The 22,468-nt window shown below is 39.2% G+C and overlaps 1 protein-coding gene across 15 annotated transcripts in view; it reads right to left on the bottom strand.

Moving 5' to 3' along the window:
- The window catches only part of rimbp2b (RIMS binding protein 2b), a 139,789-nt gene that overhangs the window by 105,573 nt on the left and 11,748 nt on the right, over positions 1-22,468 (bottom strand). For all 15 annotated transcript variants that reach the window (XM_041788585.1, XM_041788581.1, XM_041788584.1 and 12 more), the window contains one exon: positions 11,281-11,418. In XM_041788585.1, the coding sequence (XP_041644519.1) occupies positions 11,281-11,418 (138 nt within the window). The remainder of the gene's footprint in view (positions 1-11,280; positions 11,419-22,468) is intronic.

Raw genomic sequence — 22,468 nt, 5'->3', positions numbered from 1 at the left:
AGACAACAAACTCTGCAGTGGAAATAAAGTAGTGAACACTTTAATTAACTTAAAATATATCTGCAATAAAGATAAAAAGTGACACCAATAAATGACCATATGCCAGCCTCAAAAACTGAGTTAGTCACCCACTCTCTCTGTTTTTCTCTCATTCTCTCTCTATACTAAGCATTTTATCACTATGGACCCTAATCTTCATAACTAGTTCATACTTTTTACCAGAAAATGTTAGGGATGTACAATGTTGGATTTTTGCCATATCCGATGAGCAGATATTTCCAGACTGATTACAACTGTACCAATATATTCACAACTTTTTTTAAAATTAAAAAACATCATGTGTTTAGTTTTAGCTTAGTTTAGTATACTTCAGTTTATTTCTGTCACTTTAACATACAATCTCAGTTACAGTGGTTGAATGAAAACAAATTGGTATTAAGTTGATGCTCTTTCAGCAAAAGACACACAACATAAAGAATAACAACACAGGAGTGAAAACGTGGAGGCCGAAGTCTTTGCTTGTTGGCATCTACCCTTTTCACAGTCTTTTTTTTTTTTTACTCAGCTCCCTTTAGATTTATATAAAGTAATAAAGTTAACATAGATTTGATAATCATCTTTTGTTCTAGTTAGATAGTTTGTTATAGTTTTTTAAACCTACTGTATGTTTGCCATACTTTCATTTCTGCTTCTAACCCATAACACAGATTGACCCCATAAACTGAAATGCATCTGTGTTTGACATTTGTTCTGCTTTCTGTCTCCAGTGTAAAGAGAGGCTGAGCCAAGCAGAGCTGAGAGAAGAGTGGGGAAATAGACAGTCTGGTAGTTGATCAGGGATGGCCCCCTGGCACCATAGGCGACCAACTACAACTGATGGTACAGTTGTACTGTATATTTTGCCAATACTTAAGGCTGATGTTTTTTTACCTTTGATATGTACCAAAATTCCCCATCTGCTGATAATGATATTTAACCCTTTACCTATGGAGCCAGCGCCGGTGATGTGTCTTATATGTCTGGAGTATTATTACCAGAACTCCGTCAAAGCTTGTCCGATTTGAAAAATTCCAACGGCGTTGGAAAGTCGAGAATTGTGGGCATGTGCACATATATGGTTCATTACGGTACTCGCAACCATATAACGTGGGCATTTATAACAATACACCATAAGTTTGGAGAGACAGCTACACAGAATCTCAACACCGTAACTCCCCGAAAGTTTGCTCAATTAAAAAATTCTAATGCTTACAGAGAGCTGAGAATTTGTGATTTCCGGCAATATATGATGTGTGGTATATATATTATAGTAATGTCGAACAGCACCGCGAAAACGGCAGCTTTGGCAGAAGAGTGAAGGAAGAGAGTAAAAGGAGAGCGAGCGAGAGTGGTGTTTGTTTTCAAAAAATAGCATTAGATAGTGGCATTTGTGTGTGTCTGTGTTTCATTACACACATTTAAAATGTCGGGAAGACTATCAAGTACGGTAAAACAGCCACTACGGTTCATAGAGGAGGACAGGGATTTGGAGGATGCATCTTCTGAACTGAGGTATATGAAGAGCAAATATAGTTCTCTTTTGCACACCCAGAGTCCTAGACTCAAAAAATGACTGGTGATTGTTCTAAACATGTATAGGTTCACATTTCAAATGTCCAATCAAAACTTCATGAGCAATAACAAAATTTCCTCTCAAAAAAGCCATGAAAAACAAATCAGTTTTTCTTCTTTTTCTCCTTTTAAACTGCTGAAAATTCCATATAATGTGCAATAATCATTAACCAGATGTTGAAAAGTCAAGTTCAAGTACTCCTGGGAAAAGGGACCAAATCTCTCAGACTTAGGGTATTTCCTGACTATTTTAAAGCCATAATAACAAAATATGTCCAAATCACCATTTTTAGCCTCAGTAGGTAAAGGCTTAACTTCTTAAGCTACAACACTTAACATATTTATTAGACCACCACCCAAAGTAAGGTTTATGCCACAGCTGCTCTAAATTAACAGCATTGGTAATTACCAAAATCATTTTTTATGTTTCTGCAATGGTTAATACACCAATATGTAGAAGCTCTTTAACCCAAATGATATTTTAACGCTAAAATATAATTATTAATGTTATCCATGAATTTTCAAATTGACTGATTTACAAAAAAACTGAAAGAATAGTAAAGCACATTATTATTTCTTGATTATTATGTCAAATTATAGTTATTTACTTGCATTTCTGAAAAAAAAAAAAGATTTTTAGTGGTTGATGTTTTGCTTGATTCATTTCTGACTTCTCAGAGAAGCCCAGTGAGCCGAATCAAATTTGGGTATAAAAAGGTGAATTCAGTTTGAAATTCCTCATTCCTGTTCAATGGCAAAACGTCCAGAGCTCACTAAAAAGAATGACCAGAAAGACCATAAGCAGATGACTGACGGAACAAGGTTTAAAGGGAAGAGTAGCTGCTAAGAAGCCATTATTGTCCAGAAACGGCTCAGATTTGTCAGGGAGCACAAACACTGAACTGCTGATGAATAGAGGAAGGTACTCTGTACGGACGAGTCCAAGTTTGAACTCTTCGGTCTGCAGAAAAGCTGGAGAACGTTTTGATGCCAGATGCATTGCACCCACAGTAAAACACGGTGGAGATTCCATTATGGTATGGGGTTCCATTTGTGGATACGGTGTGGGCAAATGAGTGAAAATCCACGGTATCATGGACAAAAACGTCTACCACAACATCTTAGTGCATCATGGAATCCCCTCTGGACTGAATCTGATTGGTCGAGGGTTCATATACCAACAAGACAATGACCCCAAGCATACTTCAAAGCTGTGCAGAGACTATTTGACCAAGAAAAAGGAATCTGGGGTACTGGAACTGATGGACTGGCCAAGTCAAAGTCCGGATTTGAATCCTATTGAACAAAATTGGGATTTAGTAGATTCAAAGATTGATGGCACAAAATTTTCATCTAAAGCAAGTCTGTGGGAACAGCTAGAAACTATTTGGAACTCAGTAACAAAAGAGACTGTGGAGAAGTACATAAAAACAATGCCAGCAAGAATGCAAGCTGTTATAAAGGCCAAAGGAGGCCGTACAAAATATGAAGTTTTTAGGTTATTATGTGTGAAAAAGGACTATTTAGTTGTTTCAGTTTGTTATTTGCCAAATAAATAACAATAACATTTTTAGTTTTTAACACGTTTTTGAAAGATTTCTAAAATATTTATTTTTTCTCATGTTGATGACAGGTGGTCTAATAAATTTGTAAAGCACTGTGTATCTGCCCATATTGATATCATGCTGATAATATTGTGCATCCTTACAAAATGCTGTTATTTGGCAGCCGGTTGGGCCCATGTCAAACATTAGTGACATCTCTGCAATCCTTATGTTGGTTGATATTATAAATAATTACATGAGAACTAATAAGGACAGATTAAATGAAAACATGGCCAATCAGACAAACACCTAACCCTCTTCACAAGTTAACTGTTTCTAACAAATGCTGCACAGTTTAGGCAGGTAAGCTATTTCCTCTGTAGGAATATTTACCATCAACTGGATGGGAACTACAGCCATAACATAACACAGATCCAGGTTCTCCCTTCTCAGTGAACATCAGTACACTAGTGACTGATAAGTCCACAGGAGAAGCTGAGCGGGCTGCTGAGTGAATGGTGTGTAGCCAGAGCGGTGTGCGGTCCTGGGTCATCCAGCAGCATTGGAGCGTTAATAAGGGGGGGTAATTGAATTAGAGGATCAGTGGAGGCCTGTAGTGTGGGCGCCACACGGCTCTAATTTCATTAGAAGTGATGTAAACATGTGGTTGGCCCCCAGCACAGGGGCCTCCCACATCAATACACTCCCAGCAGACACGCACAGACATGAACAATGCTTACGAAATAAATTACAAAACCAAAAACCTACACCTGTTTCTCTAAGTGACATTCAGTTCAACCAAACACAGTCAGTCTGTCTGTCATTCTGTTCACCGATTCTTAGCTGTGTGCTTTTTTAACATCTGAATATGAATAAATGATCAATCTGGCATTGACGGTAGTGTAGGAGTATAGGAGACATGAAGCTGACACCAGAGAATATTTTTAGGTGTTTGTTTAGATAAACAGGACGGGTACAACCTATGAATATAAGAATGTGTATTTTAAATCTGTGTGATTCATATTTATGATCAGAACTCTAATGTGCCTTGGCCTGATGATTCACTTGACCATCAGACTGAACACAGCGGAGTAAACCCGCAGGTCTGACTGTAGGCCTGCTCCCAGTGATGAATAGTTATGAGGGCAGGAGTTAACCAAGGAGAAACTGTTCACAACCCTAATAAGTCTTGCCCCTTGCCATCTCAGCAGCGACACTGAGACACTCAGAGACAGATGGGGAGTCGGTCACACTCTCGGCTTTTCATTATACAGGTGGGCCAATCAGGGCACAGAAGGAACAAGGATATACAGAGACAGAAATAGTGCGTTTCCTTGTTGGCAAAACATCACAAATCAAAATTCTGGCACCAAATGTTCTCCACTTTAAACAACACATCTGTTCATTCATCCAACATCGATCAAATGTTCAGAGCTGAAAAATGCTGAAACCTTGGTTCAGCCAACTTTGACTGATGCGCATGTTTTTATTTTTTGACTCCTTAGAAAACCTGCCAATTTACCTCACTAGTGTGCGCCTGCAGCAGAGCAGCAGTAAAAGTGGAGGAGGACAGACTTATCCAATACAGATACTCACAGACCTACGGTCACCCCTTTAAGTTTTTCAAGATGATTTAAAAAAAGAATATGGGAGACTAGTAGTGAGAGTAGAAACACAACATTCATTATATTGCAAAGGAAAGTTTAAACCAGAGTTTTTGCACAATTCACTTCTTGGAGTTTTGTCAGAACAAATATGCTTGTTGTTCTTTACTTCTGATTTCATGGGAAAAGGAAACTTTCTCTCCATACCGAGTATAGAAGTTAGCTGCTTTTTGTTTACACTTTTGCTCTATTCTAAAACCCCAAGACCAAAAATGTTGGGGCACAGGGTAAAGTGCTGATAAAAACAGAATTTGATTTACAATGGAACATAAACAACATATCAGATGTTGAAACTGAGGTATTTTACCATTTCATGAAAACTCTTAGCTCAGTCTAAATATGATGGCAACAATGCATCTCAAAAAGTAGGGACGGGGCAACAAAAAGCTAGAACAGTATATGGTAACAGCTGGAAGATGAAACAATTAGGTTAATTGGCAGCGGTTCACTAACCTGCAAAAAAAAAATGCATCTAAGAATTGTACGACAATTCAGAAAATGTTTTTAAAAGTAAAATTGTGAAGATATTGAAAATCCCACCATCTGCAGTACACAATATCACCAAGAGATTGAGAGAGTCTGGAGAAATCTCTGTGTACAAGGGACAAGGCTGAAGGCCAAAATTAAATGCTCATGATCTCTGGGTTCTGAGGTGGTCCTGCATTAAAACAGGCATGATTCTTTACTGGAAATCACTGCATGGGCTCACAAACACTTCCAGAAATCATTGTCTGTGAACACAGTTAGCTGTGCCATCCACAAATGCAAGTCAAAGCAGTATCATGCACAGAAGAATGCATATGTGAACACACTCCAGAAACACCTGGGGCTAAAGCTCATTTAAAATGAACTGAGGCAAAATGAAAAACTGTTCTGTGGTCAGGTTAATCAAAACTTGAAATTCTTCTTTAAATGCAAAGCGGATTAAAGAGGAGAGAGACCATCCAGCTTGTTATCAGCGCACAGTTTAAAAGCCTGCTTCTCTGATGGTATGGGGCTGCATTGGTGCCTATGGCATGGGCAGCTGACACATCTGGAAAGGCACTATCAGTTCTGAAAAGTATATAGAGGATACATGTGCTCCCATCCAGACATCTATTTCAGAGACAGCCTTGCATATTACAGCAAGATAATGCTAAACCACATGCCACATCCATCACAACAGAATGGCTTTACAGAAGGAAAGTCCTGCCTGCCAGCAGTCTAGACTTCACCAATGGAAAACATTTGACATGTCCAGCAAAGAAGACCCAGGACTGTTAAGCAGCTAGAATCCTTCATCAGACAAGAATGGGACAACATTCCTCCATTTTACACATGCCCCAACTTTTTTGGAATTGGGGTTGTATTTGATTCATTTATTTTACAGTGGATCAAACCAGTGCAGATGAGTTAGTAAATGCCTGAGATGAGGAATTCTATATTTTATAATCTATACTCTGTGACATTAATGCATAATTTATCGGCAGGAAAGTGTCTGTAGAGAGAACTGTTTCTTTTTTTCTCCCACTTTCCTTGATCTTAAAAAAACTCCTGCAGTCAAACACTTAAAAGTCCTATAACAGAGAAAAACATTGCGTAAATGTCAACTTTTCTAGAAGAACGACTTGGTTTCTGTGAAATTTCTTCTTCAGCACAAATCTGTGCACATAAAAGAAGACAGGCAACAAGGGTAGAAAAAAGTATACAAAATCTCTGGGGCAAAGTAAAAAAACGCAACTTTTATGAAAATTGTGCATTGGAAAAAAAACACCCAGCAAGGATGTAGCAGCTGTAGACAGTTGTGTACAAGACGAAGATATCTTCAACAGGGTGTGTCTGCTGTTTGTTGATTGCATCTCCATCATAAGATAACAGAGCTGCAGGCTAATGGAGCTTGCTGAAGAAGTGCCTCATGCTCTGTCAATTTTTCATTACCACTTCACTCAGCCTAACGCAGGAACGTTCAGTATTGGTAATTACTGATGAGACACCAATCTTTCAGAATCCATAATCGGCTGTTTTTCCACTTGAGAGGACTAACAACATCACCTCCAACCCACCCACCCTTGTTCTTCCCAGTCCTTTTCTGTTGACTGAGAGGTGCAGAACACCAGCTTAATGACATGATAGGATGCATGTCGACTTCAAAGAGCCCGTTTCCCAGCAACCACGAAAGGTAAAAGGGAAGAGCTTTTATGTGACCAGACCTCTTTTAAAGATGTGGTAATTATTAGACGATACAGCAAACTGGGACTGGATGAATGCAACAGCAACAAAGTTCAATCCTTTATCTCTACATTTTACATCTATCAAGTGTCAAAAGATTGTGCAGACAAATACACAATTATGTTCTCTTCACAGAACTGTTGCTGGATCTTTATGGAGTTTGACAGAATAACTAATTCATTCACATTCTGCTTAAGAAGATTGTATTATCCACATTTGGTTGCTTGGGAAATGCTGCAGCACATGACTGAAATGGCAGATGCTCCCTTAAGAAATGTTGATGAGCTAATTATCAAGTAGCCATGTCACAAGAATGCAGAGAATTTAAAAATAAAGTTCACACCACTCTCATTATGCAAACAATCACAGTCAGGAGTGCTAACCTGGTACCCCTAGAGACTACACAGCTGGCAGACTTTAACATGAGAGGGCATGAAAAGAAGGTTGGAGGGCTGTGAACAGGGTCCAAAACTATCACGCCACTCGCCAATTACAGGTAGATTTTGTCTCTGGCTGGTAAATTTTTAAGACCACACGCCACTCTGCGAGTTATTTTTTTACCAGCGAATAAATTCTTTTTTTTTATTACTGGAGAACGATGCTGTTTTCCTTGCTGGTTTCCTGGCAGAGTAATGTGCATTTCAGGCCGAGATGATCTTTGGTCATGTAAGTGCGTCTGTCATGACGTCATTCACAGCGCGCCTGAGGTGGATAGCTGGTTGTTACTGTGCTCGTACCTCCCTGCAGTGTTGCCAACTTAGTGACTTTGTTGCTATATTTAGCGAGTTTTCAGACCCCTCTAGCGACTCTTTTTCAAAAAAGCGACTAGCGACAAATCTAGTGACTTTTTCTGGTGTTACTGGAGACTTTTGAAGACTCTGACGTGAAAGCACGTATCATTGTAGCACCTCTCAGTGAGCAGCGCCTGCTACCATGGGCCCCTCCCCGTCCCAAAGCACTGACAGGTAGCCCACTCCTCGCACAGCAGTCCCTCTCAGCTTTGGTCAGAGCAGGAGATGCTCACGCCTCCATGTCCAGACTACAGATTAACCGCGCTGTGAAGGTGCCTTGACAGTTTTTTCTATTGTCTCTTTTTGGTCCATTTAGATAGTTAATGAAGACTGTATACAAAAAAATAAATTGAGTTGTTGTAGGCTCATAAGTGGACCATAAGGTTTAAAACTAAACCAAAGGTAAGAAAACTAAACTTCTAACAAAAACAGAATAATAAATAAATGATAAATCAAAAATAAAATTTAAAGTATCTCTGCCAGAGTATCTCTTGAGTCATTTTGCCTAGCCCAGATAAAGGAGGGTTGGAATTGTGACGTTTTAAAAACAAAAATCGACAGAAGCAAGTTCATTTGTTGTTCTACACATAATAAGGGTCTTTTTACTCACTTTTTGTCTCTTTTAGCATACATTATTGCTAGTATTAGTGCACACTATTAAAATGTTGATTGAGAATCGCATACAAGACCCAAATGACATGTTAAATAATACTGATAGTAAATTACAACACTTAAAAGCAATTTTTATTTGGTTGGCTGGTAAAATATCTACCTGGCTGGTAAGTGAAAAAGTTAGTTTTGGACCCTTGCTGTGAATTTCATGTGCTGTAGGAAGTTTGTGCAATGCATCCACCGAAATCACACTAAAACGAGAGAGAATTTGGAAAACTACACCTTAAGCTACCATTACATCAAGTAAAATGTACTCCTCTCTTCATCATCAGGAAACAGGAGAGCATGGTGCAGCAAAACATGTCACCCATAACGTCACTCTTGGTGAAAACAACTGTCTGGGAAGTACTGAGGAAACACAGGACAGAAAGCCAGTCGCCCCATGAACACTCACACTCACACATACACAAACATCTTATCCCCTTTGCGCAAGCACCACACTGAGGTCTAATCGATGCAGCTCATTCATATTGAACCACAGACGTCAGGGGAAGCCGGGGGAATTACAAGCAGCCTCCACTGTGAGATCGCAGCCTGGAGGAAGCCTGAGGAAACAAAGCCAGCTTCGCATTGGAAACCTGCTGTTTCCCAGTCCGGGCATTTTTCAGCAAAATGACTACTCACTCCAAAGGAAATGACACTGAACAGATAGAACAGGTAGAACAGTAAATAAACACTTTGTCAAAGCATATAAGCTTGACATGCTTAAACATTAACTGTGGGGAAAGAACCATTTCATCCCATTGGATGAGTCAAAATTACATTCATGGCAAAAGTGCCAACCTGCTCATGAAGCTCCAATCTAAGCTTGAGTAGTAACCAGGGGTTCAATGCCATGCTCAAAGATGCTTTGTCATGGGAACTGAAGGTGCCATTTTTCCAACTGCAAATCTTCTGACCAGTGAATATGCTGTCTACTTCCTGAGCCAGGTAACCTTGCAAAGTGGATGGATTGGGCAGATTCCAAGTCGGTCATCAGGCAGACCCATCTTGCAATCTGAAATAATTGTTTAATATCTGAGAACAGATCAGACCCATCAGCGTCATTTGAGTAGAATGAGGCAGGAACTATGGGTGGGGTTAAGTTGCACTGGAAGCCGGTAGCAATGGCTGCCACCAGTGTGATTAGCATGCAGCTGTAGTATAGCAAGAGTTCAATCAAAGCTAGACGACGTTGTTTTATCAAAAGACCACAGAACATCACTGAAAGCTTTACATGATGGAAAAAAATGTGTTTGCTCATCTACCAGCCCACTTAGATATGAGTTTGTAATAGTTATGGGCAAGGTTGTACTGTAAGCTGGTATATACAATGTCCCACCGGTGAGTCGACAAGCTCAGATGTAGCTTTGGTGACAGATTTTTTTAGATTTGGGCAGCATTTATTTATTGAAAGAGGAGCAAAGAACCACACTGAAAGCTTCTCTTGGCAGGGAAGAGGTTTTTGTACTCTCTCAACTGGCCTTGATATGAGTTTTATCCACCAAATAGATCTACTGTTTGAAAAGTACGACAGCGCCTCCCTGAGAAGCTCACGGTACTAGAGCTGCGCATGCGTACTATCTCATTTTGTCTTGTCACTCTGATTGGTCCGTAATGAGTAAAACAGACAGAAAATTTGTCCAATAGCCTTTCTTAAAATGCCTTGCCCTTCCCAAATACTCTGTATGTGAGGTCCCAATTAATGTGAAATTTACCCCATGCAATGGAGATATATATACATATATATATATATATATATATATATATATTAGTCTATCTGGCATGTCAGGTTATGAGCCAGAGTCACCCCAGCCAGCTTCTCAGGGGCTCCCTACTTGTGTCAGTGTACACAGTGCTAATTTACTACTGATGTACTATTTCAGATGAGCAGCAGGATCAACCCAAAGGAAGCCTAAAATAGAATCATCTGAAAAGGACAACACTCCAGATTCCTTCTTTAGGTTAGTCTGAGTTAGCTGAATTGCACTCTGATGCATCCAAGAACATAACCCATATAAAGACAACATAATCTTAGCAGATGTACTACAGCAGGCTCTGAAAATAACTTTTTGGCTCACTGGGCAGTGTGACAGAAAGATGTAACAATCCACCGGACAAGCAAATTTTGTACCAGCTATATAAATAAATAAATGTTGTGGAAAGTTGGCTGGTATTAACTATAATGTTAGTATTGTGACATACTAGCCTTTAAGTTAGCTGAACACTAATAAGCACCAAACTGATTGCAGCAAGGTAGCTGATGTTCCATTTTGTAAACAGTGGTATACAGACGCTGCCACAAACTAGGTATTTAGTTGCCAAGCAATTCTGTCAATAAATGAAAAAAGAGAACAAGTCCCCTCAATCAGTGAGAAAAATATGGTTGATTAAATGCATAAAAGTTTGCCAGCGAGTCTATCTGCAAACAACTTTTGTTCTATCAGTCTCATCCTCAGACCGAGAAAGAGTTAAAGCCCTGTTTAAAAAAGTACTGTCACCCACATCCTCTGAAATGGTCAGCAGTCATGAAAAACAGCATAAAATGGCATTATGGCTCCAACTAATCCCACAGATTTTTCTAAATGAACACAAACAGATGAGAATATGGCTCACTTCAAAATTAAACAAGCAACTTCAAGAAAAGTAAATCATGGTTCACAAGTTCACAGTAGGAAGCTGAGGGGAAACATGAAACTCATAAAACTTCTGAGAGCAAATCCCTCTGCAGCCATCTTCATCTGCCCCCTAATGGTCCATGCACTGTTAGCGGCAACAAGCCTTTCCCTCCTTTTAACATGGAGAACTCACCAGTAATTTCTGCTTTAGCCTCTGGTGGCTCAAGGTCTCCGGGCCAAGTCTCAGAGCTCTGCTGTTGGCCTCTAGAAGATGAAAGCTATCCACGCGCTGCACATCTGGGAGCTGGAGGGGAGAAACTTCATTTCTAAGCTGTGGGACGAAACAGAAAGCAAACAGTCAGGTCAATAATACCGCTGCATAATTTCTTAGGAATATCTAAACATTTCCAAAATGGTTAGTGGTCATTATGACAATAGCAGTCATAAAATTAGATTTTACAGTTTCGGGCTTATTAACTTGCTCCAAATAACAACTAACCCTTCACACAGCAGCTTAGGCTGTCTAGTGATGGAATCTACAAGCTCTCTACCTCATAGTGTAGTTGAGTGGTCGCTCAGAGCTACCAGGTGGTCTAAGGAAAAAAACTGCTAAAAGCTACACTTTCACAGTGTAAACAGTGAGTACAACCTTCACCTATCCTCCTAGGCTCTGTTTCACAAAAGAAAACACAAAGTATCTCCTGGACTACCTGCCCACAGTGTGTATGAGCACACATTGAACCAAAGTTTCACTGAACTGAAAACAAATAATATTGAAAAAATAAAGTCACGAATGTTCAGAGAAGAAAAAATGTTGAAAAAGTAAAATAATGTTTCATAAACAGGAGAGGCTGTGAAATCAGCTGAAAAGTCTTAATTAGAATGGTCTAATATTTTCTTAATTGTCTTATTCAAGGCAGCCAAATGCTCCATACAGCTATGTTTACTCACACTCTAAAACCTGCAAACAACCAAGCAACATGTTGACCTAGTGTATCAATGAAAAACAACACTTAAGCACTCATTCAACCAGATACTTACAAACCCACACAAGTATAAGATGCCAACGAGGTAAAATAACATCCTCTCTCCATGCTCAACCACTTAGCCAGCGACGCTGATAGCACTACCTAAACTGCTTGTTATTGCCAAGCTAGTGGAGCTGGCTGGAAATAATAATGCCCCCTATTCAATTATTCATGGCTCCAGTCAGGTGGAACCAGATGCTGCTTTTGTGTCATAGAGGGAGAGCTGTAACTCGACTCAAGCATGGAAGGCCAGTGCTGCAAAGGGGTAAAAGCTTCATGGAACAAGTGTGGCTTCTGCTGGACTACAAACAAAACACAGGATGTCATGACACTCGCAGGAAAATGTCACATGGAAACAGAGCGTACAGACAGAGGATGAAGGTTCAGTAGGTTGGTCCAAGTGTGGTTGAACCCTGAGGAGCAGCTTGAAGCTAACCCGCCTGTGTTACTTTCACTTTGTACCCCAGTCTGACATTTGTGGCCATGGCCAGTAGATGACCTTTTTAATCCATGCCATGTTTTAGAGCTGAATACTAATGCTATGGTGCTGTGTGCCCGCCACTCATGGGAACAAGCTGTGCTATTTTTAGCCTCATGTCCCCAGCTGCACATCTTCAACCCGGGGCCAATCGGCAATTAGTGTTTGTTTCTAATGGCGGGAGGCAGTGCCTTAACCTCAGGAACACAAACAGACATCTGGACAAAGGCTTTCTCTGTCCTGCCCTGTCCGTGCTTCTGCTGCAGGGCATCACTCCTAAAGCCATGTGCTCCCTCCATACACCTGAAGCTCATTAGGATGGATATGACTTCTTGATAAGTCCAATCATGTACTTGTTTGGGCAAAAGGACCATCAGATTCAATTATCTTGCTACTGTAATTATGGTTGTCAAATTTTTAACCATCTGTTTTGTGTAAGTATGATGTTAGAACATCACTGTCAAATATTTTATAAATAATGTTTGTTTTGTTTAATTTTGCTTTGGCAACAACTGCTGTTACCCTCCATGCCAATCTTGAACATTAAACATTATTTAAATTGATACAATAACCATTTTTTATCACTGAAATATTCAGACATTTAAAAAGAACTACAAATCTTTTGTCTTTTTGAACCAAAAACTGCCATACTGCACAAATATTGATTGACTGATACCATTTTATTACTGTGTCATGCCTAAACTACTTATATGCCCAGCCCAAAGAGGCTCTCAAGACACAATTATCAATACAAAAAGACCAGAAACCAAAAGTAGGAGCCTGGTAGAGTAATACTAATACAAAAAACCATCTTGACATTTCTTCTAGGCTTTCGCAAAAAAAACTAATCAACACTGAAAGTAAAAGACCATTCCAACCCGCTGTCATCATGCTCGAAAAAAATCAGGATTTTTAATAAACATTTCATTCATCATAGCGAGGACAATACAAAAGAAAACGAGATTCATTCTCGACGTCTAAATTACAACCTTCACACATTCTCTACTCCTCTTGTATGTTTTCAAATCTGCCAACTTCAAGAGCCAGAGAAATTGTTCACGCTGCAAGGTGAATTATTTTGATAAATATATTGTAGCTCAGGTTCAACAAAAGCAACTCGAAGGTCTGCAGCCATGGAGAAATCTGCACTCTACTCCGAAAGAAAACTTTCTGAATTGACCGGACATATAAATAAAACAATTCCATAGCCCATACCACATTTCCTTCCTATCCAAACCAGGAATCCAACCTCAGCAGCCAAGTTAAGGGCAAATTTAAGAATACCCAGAAAACAACAAACAGAGGATTAGGATTAACACAGGCATCATACAACTGAGAATAAATGGAGCTAGATTTTCATTGACGTAAGCTGTAATCATCAACACTAAAACAAATGGGCCTTGAAATATTTCATTTTGTATGAGATGTATATTGAATATATGGAAGTTTCACTTCTTGAAGTAAATCACAGGAAAAAATGAAATTTTTTTATGATATTCTTATTATGTGAGATGTGCTGGTATATGCATTTGACTTCTGTTTTTAATGCTGTGGTATCAAAAAGGTCTTGAGATTGTTTGATTTTTGCAAGTATTGCATCTAAAATTCTTGTACTGCAGTAAACCTGCATACAAAATAAGTAAGAAATTCCTATGAGGTTCCCATGCCTCACTGTAAGAATCCTCCACTGCTGGTTGGTTCTGAAAAAGTCTTAATTTAAAAATTTCCTTTTGCAGTGAATCATTCATTCAAAGCAATAAGTCCTTTCAACTGAAGAGTGTGAGCAAGGTCATCTTCACTTTTTCAAAATTCTTTTAGAATAAAGCCTATGAAGATCTTGTCCTTCATTCAGATAATCATTTTAGCCTACAATGTTTTAGAAGTTTGAAACAATTTTCAGAAACATTTCACCACAGTAAGTATGAAAAGCTGGCTCAGGCAGGCACATAGAATCTGACTGAATGACATTTAAAACAGCACGCGCTCATTATTTGTGATAATTGTCAGAGCCGGGGGTAAGCTTTTTGTTTTCATCCATAATAAGAAGAACGTTTCATGCAGACATTTCTAATTAAACTAAATTAGAAACTGTTTGTTATTCCAGCATAAAATCATTTGCACATACTCATGTTGGGTTGTGGCCCTATGACTATCAGCATCTAAATGATAATACCATGCATTACAATATATTATATATTAGTTGAATGCGTATAATAAGGCAGTTTGTATGTCATGATGGCCTCTTTAATTCGTTTTAGTCAGGGCAAAGCTAATTCAATCCACCTTATTACAGCATCTTCATGCAATTAGCCTGTGCCCTTGTTCGATGATGGGACAACATGCAGGCAGTGGATTGGACAGCAGGCCTGCCAACCACACAGAGGCCTAAAACATAGGGCATTGAAGGGTGGCCTTTAGTGGCGTGTTGTAATGTACAGTTAACAGAGATTGATCACTACAAAGAAGGAATTCTTTAGCAGCTGCACCCACTGCACAGACTAGCTTTTTTCCCACTAATCTTCTCAGAAATTTCACTTGATCAGGACATTAGAATCAATTTCATCCTAACATAAACACAAAGCAATAACTCTGGGGCACATTAGCATTCCATTACTCATCCTCTACATTAAAAGTGCTGCAGAAACAGAAAGTCTGCCTTGAACCGACTGGCACAGTGTTTCTGTAGCACTGCTTGCCAATAATATGATATCAAAGAGTGTGCAATTAACCTCCAACATGGTTGACAATACAAGGAGAAGAGCGTGTCCGATAAAGGACATGAACATTGGACATGATGTTCAGCAACAAATTCAGACACCAGGGGAGCCTGCTGTCCTGCCTACTGTTGTCAAATGAAAGCTGATTGACTGATCCAGGGCTTATATTACTCTGTAATGTCTTTTTATAAAAATATAATCAAAGTCTTATTATCTTATTCTAAAAGATATCAGATCACAATTCACTATTAAACAAGGACCAAGTGAACTGAGAGCACAGCAGACACACTAAGCTAAACCTGTAAGCAGAAAGACAGAGACAGTGACAGAGACAGGGATTGAACCTGCAGGATAAGCTTTTTTATTACAAAGCAAATCCTTACAAATAATCATCACTGCCTGTGGATTTTGGCAAGATCCACATAATCATCCTCAGCAGCCGCCCTCATGCATAAATGTCAACCTTTCAGAACAGAACCAAACAGCCCTCCATATTACTGAGCTGAGCACAAACACAAACTTACAGACAGGTCAGACAGAGCTGCAAAACTCTCCAATTGTCTATTTAATGTATATACAGGGGATTCACAAAATATTCAGACCCCATTTATTTATTTATTTATTTCCCAATTTTGTTGTTTCGCCTAATACTACAGTTAAAAAACACTTCTTAATCTACACTCATTCCACCATCATGACAAAGTGAAACCTTTTTTCAAATTATTATAAAATAAAAGACTTAAATATCCCTATGGCCTAAGTATTCAGACCCTTTGTAACAACACTTGAAATCAGCTCATGTGCCTCCCATTTCTCTTGAGTGTTGCTGAGATTTTGCTATACCTTGAGGCCTTCTATAGAGGTGTGTGCCTTTCCAAACCATATCCAATCAATTCAATTTAGCACAGGTGTATTCTAGTCAAAGTGTAGCAACATCTCAGAAACATTCAAAAGAAATGGGAGGCACCTGAGCTAAATTTCAAGTGCTTTTGCAAAAGGTCTGAATATTTAGGTCAATGTAATATTAAAGTGGGGGTATTATGCCTTTTTTCAAGGCTTTACACCATCTCTCTGATACCCATGTAGTAGCTTTATATGGTTTACAGCTAAAAAACTCCTCATGTTTCTCACACTGCCATCCTGAAAAACCCTTATCTTAACCTCCATCTGAAACGCTTTGTTTTCGCTGATGTCTCTTTAACACCCCCCTGCTCCACGGACCTGCTTTCCTCCGATTGGCCGATTTTCCGGAGGCTGGCCGGCGGCAGGACTCAATGTTTTGTGCCTGCCCCCTCCAATGTGGCTAATGTTGTTATGCTAGTAGTTGAAAACTTTGAATGAACCAGTCCGACGGAGTAAAATATGGCGTATTTTGATATACATCCGTACGTGTTAGACCCCGAGTCTGATTCTGATAGTTTGGAGAGAGGGGGGAGGAAAACCAGCAGCAGCAAAGGATAGAGCAGGACGTATCTGTTTGGTAAGTGTTTAATTACTGTGTTGCTAAATGGCTAAATGGTTAAAAGGCCTTGTGGGGGCGGTCTGTTCCACTCGGCCGGCAGCATGGACAAACCACGAACCAGTCAGGAGATCCTATTGCAATGACCTCATCAGTTTGCTCCAGCAAAATCTTGTCTCGGGAGAATCTCAGAGAGATTTTCAACGAGCCATTTTCATCAGTTTACACGCTTATTCCAAGATTACTGCCGCATACGTTTATCTTGCAGTTTGAAAATTTGCATATGAGGAATATGGACACCCAACATTGTGACTTTATATTTATGTTTTAAAAATCGGTACCCTCTTTAAAGTTTTTTTATTCTTAATAAAATAAAAAAAATAAAAAATCTGTTATCACTTTGTCACAATGGGGTATTGAGTATAGACTGAGGAGAATAAAAATGTTTTTGACTGTAGAATCAAGCTGTAACATCCCAAAAATTATTAACAACTCAAGGGGGTCTGAATACTTTCTGAGTGTACTGTGAGCTGTAGCTTTTGTCTAGTCTGTCCTCACTAGTGCACACTACAGTCCTGCTGGTCTGCAAGACAGATGCTTTATGTCACCATGAAACTTCTCAAGCACCAAATGTCTGTAAAGGCAACTTCTTACCTGTCATCTGTGGTAACTGGTGAATGGACTTGAGCTTGTATATAATGCTTTTCTACTCATCTCTCTGCTCAAAGCGCTTTTACACCTATGCCTTCTATGGAGAATTGGCCATCAGTATTAGCAAATCCCATGCCTACGCATCCATATCCATTTATACATCACTGGCGAAGCAGCGAGAGCAAATTGGGGTTAACTCCTAAAATACACCAGATACATCTCCAGTCCATCACAGCTGCACTGCAGTTTGACTGCGTGCCCATCAACACCCACTGACTGCGTTTGCAGTGCAGCACCACTAGACCCGCACCTGACCATGCGAGTAGAAACAACTGAAGTACTATAAAACATAACAAACACACCGAAAGCTATTGTTCTGAACTGCAGGAGTAGGATGAACTTGCCTTGATTTGTCTCTGTTTTGTCCTTTCGTGTACGTAGATTTTTTATGCTTCTACCATGGGTCAGTAACCCTTTATACGCTTCTTTTTGCTGCTCTGGCCTGCTGACTACAGGCTCTGCTATGCCCCATTATGACCTTTTGTCCCTGTAGAGAAAGGAAATACGGTCTGGCATTTGTCTTGCATCAAAACAGAGTATTTTATTCTGAAATTTAACCTGATATTTTAATTTAGTTAAAAAATCAGACTGTAACTGGGACAAAGCCTGACTGTGTGAGGGTGCTGAGGAATAAAATATTGTATCATCTGCGTAAAAAGGAACTTCACATTGCTTTGATTTTTCTGCAATGTCATTAACATATAATGTAAATAGGAGCAGACCCAAATTTGATCCCTGGGGGACTCCTTTGCTGATCACCTTGAAGGTAGACCTTAGATTGTCTGCAAAATTGCTTGAGTCCTTTTAAGTAATTCTGAAACCAGATACATGCAGTCTCATCAACACCAACTTTAGAAAGCTTGCATAACAGAACTGAATGGTCAACTGTGTCAAAAGCTTCTGAATGATCAGTAAACATGGCAACACATTTCTGACCATTATCAATTGAAGTGATGCCATCTATGACAAAAGATGCTGCTAAAATTGTACCTTGACCTGATCTGAACCCTGACTGATGGGGAGAGAGAATGTTATTACAGTATTTTCACTCTTTGTAAATTGGACATCAGTGTTAACTGTAGCCATAGGTTGTTGTAAGAGCCCAATCAACCGAATACCATTTACGTTAACTTGGACAGTATGCAGTATCAAGTGAGGTAAAGGGGTCAGCTCAGCAATAGTTCAGCTGTCTACAGAGGTCTCCTCCTTTTCAAGCATACAAAAAAGGGATGGACACTGGTAAAAGCACTTAAAAAAAGCAGTTTTACATTAGAAAACATTCTCCCAAAAAAATATCCCTTCATAAAAATGTGAAGCTACTGGGAAAGATCATAAATCTAGTGAGTGGACAATTGACTGTTTTACTGTTTACATTTTTTCTACTCTTATATAAACTTTCCATACCATTCCTTCTGCATGTACTTATATATATATATATATATATATATTTTTTTTTTTTTTTTTTTTTTTTTTTTTTTTTAAACTCGATGTTGGGCTATTTCTTCAATGCATTTGGCTGCTTGATATATCCTTGAGTAAACATATTGACCATCATTATGGATCTTAATTTTTCACAAACCCCTTCCAACATCATTTGATCACCCAGATCCACTACAACTAACTTGAGGCTTGTCTAATCTCACACTGTTTACACCAGATCAGTGCTTTTCATCCAACTGGGTGGACAGCCCTGATCAACTCCAGGAGCAATCAATTATGAATGCAGCCAGATCCCTAAGGTGATTACTAGCTACTCTCTTCTGACCTCAGCTTCAGTCAGCAGTCAGTCACTCTCTGCTGTCCGAGCAACACCACAACGGTCAGTCAAACTGCCAACATGACGACAGCTGGCACAACATATCTTCTTACATTACACTGGAGCCGCAGGAGCTGTGGCTTTAACACGAACATGTGCTGTATGTAAACACATACATATCTGTTAAGAAACAAACTGCAACACTGATGTCCTGGAGTTAAGACACATGCAAGCAGATTCACATACATACATGGACAAGAACACACTGAGCATGTGTTTTAAACGGATCAAGTCTGAAGGCTTATAGCACAAAACATCTACATAAATCTGCCCTTACATGAGAATACCCTGAGGGCACATCAGAGACACATGCTTGCTTTGTCATGCACAGGAAAGTTCAACAATCAGAGCGAGTGATGCAGCCGCTGACAATGATAATGCACTTTCACTCTGCTGTCACTGAGTCTCCCGGAGCCATCTTTACAGAGCTTTCCCAGCGAAGATGGTGTTATGTAACAACGGCCATGGACCCTGCTGTTCATATCACTAATGCCTCACACTGTGGCAGGGTCACGTGCTTTATCCAGGCCACATCCAGGCGCCAAGAGCACAATCCAGCTGTTACTACAGTGTAGCTTCAGTCACTCAGGAGCATGCTGAGCCATGCTCCTCTCACACTGCTACATCCTCAGCCTAGCAGACATGTGCAGTGCCTTAGCACTCCTTATACTTTAATGTCATGAATATTAGCAGTTGAAGCAATGTTTTACACTGTCAGTACAACAGCGTATCTACTCTAATGTACATATACAGATATATTTTTGAAGATATACAATTTATTTAACTGGGCAACCCAAACAATTTGGCTTAATCCCACTTTGAATTTTTACCCTAACCCCTAATTTCTGCCCCAAGGAACAGGGTTACAAGGGGTAGTGGTGAAAACTTCTCAAAAAAAATGAGACGGCCCTTTTAGACACTGATACATGATCAGTAGTTTTTGACTGCAATTACCTGAACAGATGCATCTATAGTACCAAACATTTCCAATATGTTGCCTTAAGCTGGTAATTTCTCTTGCATGGGCTATTGGCATACTTTTGCAGTTGTCGGCAGCAGCTCAGAGAAAATGTAGGCCTGTCGGACACAAATTGAGAAGTTACAATGTAATGCTAGCAAAAACTAGAGCAATTTTTTGCTGAATGCTTTTGAGAAATTACAGGACCATAATTCATTCAAACAGCATTAAACTAAGATAATTATTTGTTGCCATAATTTTCATATCTTATTATTAAACTACTTGTGAACTTCTTTCATTGCTTAAGCAGTCATCTTGTCAATGATTCACAGTGGATTCTGGGAGATTTCCCATAACACTCAATTTTGGAGTTTGCCTTTAGAAGATCTCAGTTTAAAGGATCATATGCCCTTAAGGCTGAAGATAGTGTCATTTTGATGTGTCAGCCACGCACATCCTCAAAAATGAACACAATGCAGAAGCAAGATGCAGTATGCATGTGACTTTTAGAGGTAGAGTAGAGGTGGAGGAGTGACAGTCAACTCAGCAGAGCTAAAGGTTTAAAGACAAACTGATATTGAGTCCACAATAATCTACATCTTTAAGTTGTGTGATTGTCACCGAACAGAGACAAACATCCATAAAACTAGCTGAGACAGATAATTCTGTTTTATAAATCTTTTTTTTAAACCTGTAAAAATAATTTTAAAAGACCAATGTTGCAGTTCAAAAAGTAAGAGTCAGAGTGGCGACTTTCAGTCAAGTGTGTCCGTGGCTGTTTGTATAAATTGATGTTTTCATTAAATGAATATCTGTTCAGGATAATGCAACATAATATTAAAACATAAACAAAGGGTTAGAGTTATTCCCGAGGACTCTCTGTCATCTTTAATGACCACATCTGCAAATGATATCAGCTGAAAGTCACCAGTTAACACAGTCACTAATTAAACCAATACACTGTGTGTTACATCAATGCGCAGAGAAGAATGTCTGTGCTGATTTACATTTTACATACATGTTTGGCTGTGAAAAACTCTACAGTCATCTGTCAAATACATACATTTTTCAAAACATTATCCTGTTTGAATCTCGTCTCCAGGTTTTGTGAATATTCTCCTATATCAACGTATGTTTGCATACAACTTTTATCTGCTCAATTCCTCTCATCTCTTCCTGTGAGCGCACACACACACCCACACCCACGCACACACACACAGGCTTTTTACTTTCTCTGTTTCTTTTGTTGTAGTTAAGTTACTGCTTAACAGGTGATAAACTGGAAGTTCTTTTGTCTTTTAAAATTAGAGCATTTTCCAAACTTGAAGTAAAGTATACTGAGCATAAGACAAAAGAAAGTACAAAAGACATATACACTATATTGCCAAAAGTATTCGCTCACCTGCCTTGACACGCATTTGAACTTAAGTGACATCCCATTCTTAATCCATAGGGTTTAAATATGATGTCGGTCCATCGAGCTATAACAGCTTCAACTCTTCTGGGAAGGCTTTCCACAAGGTTTAGGAGTGTGTTTATGGCAATTTTTGACCATTCTTCCAGAAGCGACTTTGTGAGATCACACACTGATGTTGGACGAGAAGGCCTGGCTCTGAGTCTCTGCTCTAATTCATCCCAAAGGTGTTCTATCGGGTTGAGGTCAGGACTCTGTGCAGGCCAGTCAAGTTCATCAACACCAAACTCTCTCATCAATGTCTTTATGGACCTTGCTTTGTTCACTTGTGCACAGTTATGTTGGAACAGGAAGGGGCCATCCCCAAACTGTTGACTGTGCAATATATCAGAGGAAGGAAATTTCACGACTGGACTTGTTTCACAGGTGGCATCCTATCACAGTACCATGCTGGAATTCATTAAGCTCCAGAGAGCGACCTGTTCTGTCACAAATACTTGTATAAACAGTCTGCATGCCTAGGTGCTTGATTTTATATATCTGTGGCCATGGAAGTGATTGGAACACCTGATTACAATTATTTGGATGGGTGAGTGAATACTTTTGGCAATATAGTGAATATATATATATATGAATGAAAAATAAAAGTACAGCAAAGAACAGCTTACTGAAAAATATCTCACTTTAACCATTATTGACTAAATTACTCATCAAAGTAGTCAAATTAAGCTAAAATATTAATTAAGTACTATTTGATAAATGGTATTCTTAGATGAGTATTTGGTCTAATTCTTTTACCT

The sequence above is a fragment of the Cheilinus undulatus genome, linkage group 5 (genome assembly GCF_018320785.1).
Source record: "Cheilinus undulatus linkage group 5, ASM1832078v1, whole genome shotgun sequence".
Taxonomy (NCBI): Eukaryota; Metazoa; Chordata; class Actinopteri; order Labriformes; family Labridae; genus Cheilinus; species Cheilinus undulatus.
The sequence above is the reverse complement of the archived record's forward strand: the minus strand, read 5'-3'. Positions and strand labels throughout refer to the sequence as shown.